This window comes from Rutidosis leptorrhynchoides, chromosome 6 (assembly GCF_046630445.1).
Source record: "Rutidosis leptorrhynchoides isolate AG116_Rl617_1_P2 chromosome 6, CSIRO_AGI_Rlap_v1, whole genome shotgun sequence".
Classification (NCBI taxonomy): Eukaryota; Viridiplantae; Streptophyta; class Magnoliopsida; order Asterales; family Asteraceae; genus Rutidosis; species Rutidosis leptorrhynchoides.
This window is the reverse complement of record NC_092338.1, coordinates 356,384,878-356,395,575: the sequence shown is the minus strand read 5'-3', so window position 1 is coordinate 356,395,575 and position 10,698 is coordinate 356,384,878. Positions and strand designations below refer to the sequence as shown.

Genomic DNA, 10,698 nt, shown 5'->3' with positions numbered 1-10,698 from the left:
GGGTGATACAGAAGCGCATAAGGAAACACACATGTAGAGTTCTATTAGGAAATAACTGTGCAAGATATCGCGCAAGGAACCGCAGAAAAGACTGCAAAAAGAGGTTCTGCGAAAGACTGCACACATCACCGCACAAATAGCCGTTCAAAGAACCGTGCAAGGTGTACAACACATAAACTGCAGCCACGGGCTTATGCGGAGCTGTCATGGTGCACTGTGCATGAAGTAACAACAAAACTGTGGCCATGGACTTGCACTAAGCATGCACAAACTAAAACGTACACTTGAGTCGCGAGAAGTGCGAATGGTGCTATGCGGGATTAATGCCATAAATGACACTCAAGTAAAGGTAGTATGGAAAGATACCGTGTATTGTTGAAGCGTGTTGAGGAATATTTGCGGAATAACTCTACGCCTTTACCATAAAGAAGGTAGTGAAGTGCGTCAGTTTCGACAAACTAGTATAGTCAACGACGACACAACGAAACATGAAACGGGAGCGACCCGGTGTTATATAGAGGCATAATGACGTTCCTCCCAAAAGGGGGATATTCCTAAGAACACATATTGTGCAAACGGGCCCACCGAAAATAAGTTATACGGCCGCACATGACAATGGAACACATCTTTCCCACTACTAACCTAGTACAATGCTAGCCCCCATTTCAATACTACGAAAGTATTTTGTAGTGTTGAAATCCAACATTAAGTTGAGACCACCTTTAGGGGCAATGAACGCGAATGGCACGAGAATTAAAATGCTACAAATTATGATTATAATGGAAACCATGGACTTATGCGGAGCCGCCGTGGCGCAAAGGAAAAGTGCGCGTAACACATGCAAAGTGTTGCGCAACGCACTAAAAATCTTGCAACCATGGGCTTATGCGGAGCCGCCATGGTGCAAAGGAAAAGTGCGCGCAACACATGCAAAGTGTTGCGCAACGCACTAAAAATCTTGCAACCATGGGCTTATGCGGAGCCGCCATGGTGCAAAGGAAAAGTGCGCGCAACACATGTAAAGTGTTGCGCAACGCACTAAAAATCTTGCAAACATGGGCCCACAAAATGACACCATGAAAAAGTATCATACAAAAATATTGTGTAATTGCACCGTAGAAGCGTGTAAGAGTCACAAATCTTATGTCAAATAGATAGCCACAAAGGATTGCGAAACTTTCATGAAGTAAAGTTCACCAATTTAAACAATAAAATATATATGGTGATATTTTTGACCCAATAAATAATTGTGACATGCGGTACACAATCTGTTTAACCATTGATATTCAAATCAAATAAAACTTTTGAAATGTGCTTGACATATTTGAGCAAGTGGTTTGTGGCTGATATTTTTAGAATAAAATAAGCCCTGCTTCAAACATGGAAAAAATTACCGCATCGTCAATCAATAATAGACCATAATATAACATTATAACGTAAATGGGCAGTGGATTTTTTTTACTATTTTAAATAAGTGTGACTTCACAATGATGCTAGGTAAAATAGCAGACGCGTGTGTTCGTGTCTCATTTAATATCAGGAGTTATCGCCAACATTTGCAAAATCTATAGATAGAAATTATTGCTTGCACCACATCCTATCAACATCTTTAACCGATTATTCCTCAACGAGGCCGATTAAGGAGTCTAGATTCCCGGACCCGCCGTCACCGGAGTCATAACCGCAACTGAAAAACAAACGAAAACATGCAACAGTCATGACAAGAATGCAACATAGGTGATCAAATCATAAATGGTTCAACGATTTAATTATTTTATTCCAGCTCTACGCGACTAAGCATTGCATATATGGTTCAACGATCTAGATGATGCGAAGAATTCGCAGTTTTCTCGAAGCAACCGGTTGTATCGATTGACACCTACCTTAAGCGTGCAAGCTCCGGAACACAAAGGTATCTTGAGAATAAAAAGGATCACGGGTTAAGTTCGAATGAACTCTGATCTACCCGAAAACGTTACAGCTCCGCCCGTAGGCATTACAGCCACGCCCGAAGGTGTTGCGATCCCCCGATGTTGGATTTCACGCAAAGATTATTCGGTTTTAAATTCTGAGTTTTGTGAATCTGACTTCCCGGTCAACGGCGGATGGATTAAGATTGCCATACATCGAGTTTCATGAAACTGATAGTGGCCAACCCTAGCATAATTTAATTTCCATAAATCATATAATTGCATTAATTCGCACTTGTAATTGCCGTAAGTATTTGTGACGAAAAGTATAGATTCACAAGACAATTACTTGCCGTAAGAATTGGGATATATATAGTATGTATAGTTAATAGTTTATAGATGATAAGAACAATTGTATTAGTATTCAAGCATATCTTATTAATAGAAATTATGATAGTTACTATCGATGTGAAAGTGTGTCTCTTATTTATTCTAGTACGTTTAAGTGGTAGTGTTATCGTATTTTCTCATTCTAATGGAGAAACCTGTAGAAGATTCCAAAAATAGAAGTTATAGCAATACCCCAGTTGAGGTGGATCTAATCTAGCACAACCTGTATCACAGTTAATTCGCAAGCAGCATGAACATAAGTTAATCTGTAAGTCCTAGTCAGATTATATGCAAAACAAGCATAAACTTACATATATGATAATACAAGTGAGATCTGTTTGTTAGAAAGAAATCAAAGATTCATATAGTGATCCCGATGACTCGTGAAACCTATTGACCGTCATCAATATGAAAATTGATATTTAACAAACGAATAAAATAAATAAATTAAGCCTGGTCACTTCGTAAAGCAATAGATTAATAAAGATTCCCTATTGTACGAATATCAGTGTATATGAGTTCATGCAGATTTCGTAATGAATGAGACGTATAGAAACTTACAGATCCGGGTAATACCCGATTGATATTGAAACGTAAGGAGGGTGGCTAAGGACTGACCGCCGGAAAAACCCTACGAAGAGTCGTAGGTAAAAACCCTAGAGAAGATTGTGTGTAGATTGGGTGCCCTAAATGCTTAGATTACCCCTCTATTTATAAGAGGGAATTAGGGTTTGAGGAGGAAGACTTGACCGCGGCCCATGGACCAAGTCCAATTACTCGGCCCGATGGGCTCCGCACATCATCAGACGACACGTCATAGACTCGAGTAGTTATTCTTTTCATCATCCGAGGCCTTCATCCACACGAGCGTGGATCTCAATCCAATGATACAGATCCTTTTTCTGGTGTGATTTTTCATGATCGAACGCCGCCAGAGGTATATCCACATCATTTCTTGGGTAAATTTAACACTAACTACCCTCATATGACAGTTAACAGTTTGTTTGGTACATATGCATATGACACTAAATGAATCTTGTAACTAGTTAGACTAACAAATATTGGTTAACAACATAGAAATCATTAAGTGAAACCACTAGGATGAATAAAAGAATATTCAAATAAATTATATTTACATATTACATATTTTCACCTCTACATACTTCTCAAATGAAAAGTTTCATATGTCTACATCAATTTTATGCTGATCAGCTATCACACCGTAGTTTATTTTTTTGACTACACTCTTGGCTCTAGGAAGTACGTCAATGTTACGCTGATCAACAGCTACACTCTTGGATCTAGAAAGTGGACCCACCCATCTATTAGATTCAGATCGTCGAGATGAGTGGTTACTGGTGCTGCCAGGTGTCCAACGAGATGGCGTAGTGGATCCAGACGTTAGGGATCTTTGGTTTAGTTTCACGTTCTTTTTTGCTTTCTGGTGCCATTTGTGCAGAGCCTTAAGTACTTGATCGTTGAACACGGTGGGCTTCATGGTTGAACCCATTTGTGTCACTAGAGCATAGAGAGGTAACGTTACGTAGCTGCATAGTGTTAGTACGAAGACCCTGAAATATCGAGAAATAAGAAGTTAATTAGGTAAGAAATGTAAGTTTTTTATTTAAATTTATCAAAATTTTTATTTTTCACTACGCACCCAGTCGAAAGCTTGATGCTAAGATCCACTTTGTTCTTATGGAAGCATGAATATGGACCAAATTCATACTGAAAACACAGAATTCAGTAAAAAGATCAGATCTTTAGAGGAAAGATTAACAAAATTTGAATTAATCAGTCAAAGATTTGTAGGTTTACCGCCGACCATGCAAAGAAAGCCAGCTGAAATGCATTCTGCATAAGAACACAAGAAACTAATAAAATCATTTTAAAAAGAATAAAATTTAAGATAACAATTATGACCCATTTACTTTTAACTTATCTATGATCTAGTTTTGTATTATGTTTGATGTGAAAAAGTTCAAATGTATTTTAAACGCATTAGTTATGTATAAAAGTTTAAAAGAGACAAAAGGTGGTTTTGGGTTAACTCGTCTCTTTTGAGTTTCGACCCGCAATTAAATTTGCCAAATGGTCAAATGACCCATTTTGCCACTCTAGAGAAATACAGACCTGAAAGAGGACAAAGTGAATCAGATAGAGCATGAGTTGAGGGCGGTTGAACCAAAAAAGGTTGTCGGTTAGCTGAACCAACGGTGTACCCTTCACTACTGCTCCCCTTTCTTGAATCCCCAAACCCATATTCGTTATGATAACCTGTAGTTTTGTCCCAACCAACAGGACAATCTGCATTAAACCAAATGTTAAATTAGTCATTTTTAATGATTTTTCAGAAGTTTAAGGTAATCAAGTCAACATAAAACAGATGTTTACAATCAATGGGATAAATGGGAGCCACAGATAAGATCTCCAACCTGCCCAGAACAAAGTAAAAGTTAAGATGGACTAATTTTGCTGATAGAATTTATATTTATATATAAATATGAATTATGATCAACTTGATGGTTAAAAAGGAATGAAATATTCTTACTGTTTGTGCTAAAAAGTAGAAACATCACTGCAAAAAACCAGATTGAAGGACTGTTTGTACAAAAGATCCAAACTTTAAGAATCAGTTTCAACATTAATCCACCCTTAATTAATCTTTAATTAAGAAAAACAATAACCCTGATATTCTTACCTGATGCCTACCACAAGTTTGAAGTCATCTTCAAGTGACCGATTTATATAATTTTGAAAATTAAAATTTGCTTGGTTATTTGGTGCCAAATGTGCCTGAACAAAATAGTAACTCAGTCTTTCATGAATCATTTGTCTAATCGTCACTTATTAAAGAACGCAACTTTCGATAATTACCATGATAAATCCATGTCGTAGAGTCATATAATCAACCTTCGGAACTGATATTAAGAACTGCCTCATAAACCCCACCTGCAAAAACGCTTAATTTGGATCAACTATAGTTATATAAGAATACAATATAGGCTAATATTCATATACGCACCATCCAAACAAGGATCGTTGAGTGGCTCCAAACACTCAAGTGCCTTTTACCAAAACTCGTGTCTCTTGCGAGCCTAAACCTTTCCGGATCTTCAAAAAAAAAAAAAAAAAAAAAAAAAAAAATTAACACCAGATGAAAATTAACCAAAAAAAGGTGAATAAAAGGGTGAAATTGCATACCATGTGTATACTGGTACTCAATTGTGTGTGTCTCTATCTCCCATTCCTTCCATTCTTTCATCTGCCAAAAGAAAATAAAATAAAGTTAATTTAAATAGATTACAACAAATTATTGCAGTTAAAGAAACTCAAAAACAATACCTTAGCTCTACCAAAAGCCAGTGTGATTAGGGAACAACCCACATGAAAAATAGCCAATGCGAAGATGAAGATATGGAGCTCATGGAGAGCTTCGTTTGATAAAAATGGAACCTTTCCCTGCATAAACAGCAAATTTCTTCAAGAAAATAAAGAATTTTTTATTCTTAACAGTGTCAAGATTGTGTTTTTTTATTTTGCAAAAATAACTAAAACTTTATAAGCAGTACACTTTCATAAAAAATGAAAGAGGCCATCAAAACAGAGGATACAATGTCAAGAATTGTGTTATATATCTACCTGTGTTGTGCATTTACTACCGGAAGTAGCACTAGAAAGAACCCGTCTAGGCGATGATGTCACATTACGAGACGATTCGAATTTGCTATTACCATGATGAAGATGAGCATCCATTTCTTCAATGTCTTTTTTACTACATGGAAGCCAATTATCTCCAAGAGATTTTGATATGCAAATATCAGTTATGGGTGATTTTCCTACTGTCAATAGTAGTGAAAGGAAGCCTAGTAGCATAAGTTCTGATTTGATCTTTTCAAGTGCTTCATATAATGTCTTTTTATTCTTCTTTTTCAACCACTGCAAATATACCAAAAGGGTTAATTAACTCAATCCTTTCTTAGAAAAAGGTTTAATTAACTAATCTAAAAGGGTGAGTGATATTTACACCGTTATTTTGTATAAATACACCAAAAATTTGCATTAAGAGATTGTTATATATACAACGCATATGCGTGATTGGTATTGTTGTTGTTGTAGATTATTTTATATGCATAAACAATGCATAGTTTTGATGTATTTATAAAAAATATGAGCAATGGTGTGAAATTTCCTATCACAAATAATAAAAGTAGGGAAACAAATCGGTTGCTAAATGGTATATTACCTTTGCGATTAACTGAATAACGTGTTCTATAAAAAGCGATATAGTAAGGAGGACTAAACAGACAGCAGCAACAGCCCATGTAGGCGTTTTCTCTAACGTTCGAATTCCTTCTGTCATATGTTTTTTTAAGATTATTTGTTATTATTCTTGTAATCCAATAATGGAAGTTTGAAGAAACATGGTTGAATGCACATATTTGTAGTTGTGTGTTTTTAGTTGTAAACAAATTACTTGACTTTAGGTCAGGGGACAAAATTAGATACAGTTTGACTTGCATTTGATTGGTCAAATCTTTGATCACAGTTGATGGAACTTCAATATTTATGATTCGTTCTGTTAACTTGTAGTAATGTGATGCTTTCGATCAACGATACTAAATCTATGATATTTTTTTCATGAATTTGTCATAGTATTTTTGTATTATGGACAGGAAAGCTATGTCAGCCCATTATGCCTGAAGGGTAAAAATAAAATAAAGTATAACATGACATAACATGGTCATATTTTTTATTTTTTCAACGGAAGTATATATATTTTTGTTGTTGTCCAGCCATATTTAAAACGATTTTGTAACCCAAGTAATATAAATATAAATAATTATAATTATAATGATAATTATAATTATGAAATATGTGGGTTTTTGTGGTGGCTATGAAAGAAACGATCACATAATAATCTAACTGATCTACATATATTCGAATAAAACACTCGTTATTTTCGAGTAGTCTCAAAAAAACTTTATTCACTTACCCGTTTTATCTATCAGAAAACAAGATTGATCTGGTAATTGTTTAGAAAGCAATACTAAATCTTATGTAAAGGAATCATTTTAAGAAATAGTAATACTTAGACATTGTCTAGTAACCATTTTATCCTATAGACCATTTCTAAACTTAGCGGAGATGTGTAGTCAAATGGTACACTTTTGAGTGACGTGACAAGATCATGAAGTAAAGTTAAATAAAGAGGAACGTCAAATTTGAGTGTTAAATTTGTGGTGGGTGATGTAGTAAAATGTGATTGAAAGTTGGTGAAATAAAAATAAATTAATAATATATATAAGTGTGAATTATGATTGGCCAAAACAAGTGACCTTCATCACTTTTTAAATCGAATATGTGACAAACGCTTTTAAGCATTGGATGTTGCCGTTGCTTTAAAACCGTCAAACGCCGTCACCATGGGGCTGACTAAACTTATGCCCGAAATCTCACGCCCGGTTAGAACTAGTCTTAAGAGTAGGTTTCAAGGACCCCAAATGCAATGCAGAGGCGTCTTCAGACATGTACAAAGTGTGCGGTCGCACAAGGTTCGAATATTTTAGGGGTTGAAAATTTTGTAAATTCTATATAATTATATGCATTTAATTAAATATAAAAAAATCGCGAACCACAAACAAAGGTATTAATATTGATAGCTTTTTTTAATTATTATTATTTCGGTTCGCAAAGCGGATTGGATATCAAGGTTAACCCAAAAAATAATTAACGTTTAAGGGCCTCTTTTATGTCTTGTACAGGGCTCTCGAATGAGTGAGATGGCCCTGACCAAATGTATGCAATTTTTTTTAGTTTTGGTTGAGTTCTATAAGCTACAGTGTTAAGATACTATGAGTTTAAACTTTTAACTCCTACATACTTTTGAGACCGTATGGAAAAGAAAATTGGCAAAACTACATTATTTTTTAAAGTCTTCATACAATATATATTTTTTTCGAAAAAATTGTCAACTTACACAATTCAGTCGACCAACCATTTGGTAGACTACCTTGCAAAATAGGTGGTCGACCACTCTATGAGGTAATTTACCAAATAGTTGGTCGACCGAATGATGTATATTGCAATTTTTTTTTAAATAAGTGTATATTATTTGAAGACTTTGAAAAATAGTGTATTTTTTACAATTTATCGTATGGAGAGTTATACATGTATGGAGAGTTATACAATTTATCGTATTTTTGAAAAATAGTGTATTTTTGACCGTGCGTGCTCCAGTCCAAATTTAGTATCCGTTGTATAGCCGTTTGACTCAAATTTGAACACCACATTTTGGCACCTTTACTCCTTCTAGCACCTGCAAAAGAAACCAAACATCCTATACAAGTACTACATGCATCAAGTGTGAGATTTGGACTTATTGTATGAAAGTGACTTAACATTTCAAAAGTGATAAACCCAACATTCTTGGAGAAGTGTCTTGATAGATATATTGGGAAATCTCAGTTTGGTCAAGACTTAGTTAGTCACATTAATGCATTTGGTTCAATTCTAAAGACTAGTCACCATGTCATTAACTTCCTAGTTTCAATTAATCACAAGTTATGTTCCATTTGAGTTTAGATAGAGATTAGTTGAACAATGTCTCCATAAGATAACCATGAAGTATGTAGAGACATTAAAGTTAAGTCATTTTTGAATAAGTAATCACACTTAGTTACTTAGACTAGACCAAATAGACAATTGACTATAATTTCATTGTGAACCATTTTACACTTAATCTATTGGAGTATGTTAGTTACTTGAATTCTAACTAGTAAGCACATAGCAAACATATTAATCAAGTTGACAAATTTATGAGTATTAAGCATATTGACAAGTAGCAAGTAATACTCACATATAGCAAGAGATAGTTATTCTAGGATCAATCATATAGATACTTGTACAACTTATGACTCAAGCTTAAGTGCAATATAACATATTGCTTGATTAATGTGTAAGCACACATTAATGTTCAACACATGTACAATGGAAGAGCAATCTCTAGTTGGGACTTGGTGACCACCCTAAATGTATCTAAGTGTATTTTAGGATTACAAGTCATTACTTAGTTATACTTAAGAGCATTGTTCCTCATTTAGCCTTAATTAATCACTAAGTCATTTTCAATAGTAATTATTGTTCTAGTGACATTGGCTTAAGTGTGTTGGTACTTTATGATCATATTTAGGATATCTAGATAAGAATTAAGATCACAAGTTGTTGATTAACACTTATGTGTTATGCCTAATCTTGGTTAATTTGTCATTAAGATGTCATTAGGCGTAATTAACCATAATTAGTGTTTTTATGACCAAAACTCAATTGAGTATGGAGAAGGCATCTATTCTAAGCATGTTGAGAAAGGTTTCATGAATTATAGATGTCGGGAACTAGTCAAACTTTATTTGGTCGAAAATTGGTAACAGAGAAAACTGCGGTCAAACTGCGGTCGCACTGCGGTTGACCGTGGTGGCGACCGTGCAACTTGTTTTCATAAAACTACGTTGCAATTCAGTCTTGGTTTAACGACCCGTTCATAAAGATTATAAACGATTCATAATAGTTGATTACATTGTGATGTACTGACCTCTATATGATACGTTTTACAAACATTGCATTCTTTTAAAAAGACTAACTTTCATTTCAACGAAAGTTTACAAATATGCATACCAATGATATTATCATGTTTCTAAATATAATTGACTAATCTGACATTCATCTATTAATAATCTTTTTGAACTCAAATGATTTGAATGCAACGTATTTTGAAATATGCCATGAATGACTCCCAGTAATATTGATAATGCTAAAAACGAACATATATTTCATAGCATTATCCCTCAAGAAAGACAAGCTTTTAGTTGCAATTGTTCTATTTACAAGTGATATTCGTTTAAATAATAAAAGGTGAAGACAAAAGACAGATTCAACGAATTGAAGACGCAAACGACCAAAAAGCTCAAAAGTACAAAGTACAATCAAAGTGGTTCAAATTATTGATGAGAAACGTCTCAAAATTACAATAGTACAAGACGCAAAATGCAAAGTACAAGATATTAAATTGTACGCAAGGACGTTCGAAAATCCGGAACCGGGACCAAAGTCAACTCTCAACGCTCGACGCAACGGACTAAAAATTACATGTCAACTATGCACATAAATATAATATAATATTTAAATAATTCTTAAAATTATTTATATATTATATTTATTTATAAAAACCGTCGGCAGAAGAAACAAGCTCATGTGAGCTGGAAAAGCAGGCCATGCGATCGCATGGCCTGGCAGTTATAAAGCCATGCGATCGCATGGTGAATAGTACCAGGTCACATTCCTATAAAAGCACGCTCTGGTCGACTGAAATAGATATCCATCCTATCTCTCTATCTATAAA

At 34.7% G+C, this 10,698-nt stretch overlaps 1 protein-coding gene across 1 annotated transcript; it reads right to left on the bottom strand.

The window, feature by feature from the left end:
- Positions 1–1,617: 1,617 nt before the first annotated feature.
- LOC139854816 (MLO-like protein 6) lies at positions 1,618–6,663 on the bottom strand. The gene is made up of 15 exons (XM_071844097.1): positions 6,547–6,663; positions 5,943–6,239; positions 5,646–5,762; positions 5,505–5,565; positions 5,326–5,414; positions 5,178–5,252; positions 5,002–5,096; positions 4,852–4,901; positions 4,695–4,735; positions 4,434–4,607; positions 4,119–4,154; positions 3,961–4,028; positions 3,493–3,871; positions 2,493–2,575; positions 1,618–1,687 (listed from the first exon to the last, which is right to left on the bottom strand). Exons 1-15 carry the CDS (start codon positions 6,661–6,663, stop codon positions 1,618–1,620), a joined length of 1,752 nt encoding a protein of 583 aa, XP_071700198.1.
- Between the last annotated feature and the right edge of the window lie 4,035 nt (positions 6,664–10,698).

Bases quoted from the DNA above. Each gene is read 5' to 3' on its own strand.
- LOC139854816 (XM_071844097.1), bottom strand. From the start codon at position 6,663: ATGACAGAAGGAATTCGAACGTTAGAGAAAACGCCTACATGGGCTGTT. The intron at 4,902-5,001 runs GTAAGAATATCA...TTGTACAAACAG, and splicing joins AAACTTGTGGTAGGCATCAG to TCCTTCAATCTGGTTTTTTG. The intron at 2,576-3,492 runs GTAGACATATGA...TAATCTGACTAG, and splicing joins CTGATCAGCATAAAATTGAT to GACTTACAGATTAACTTATG.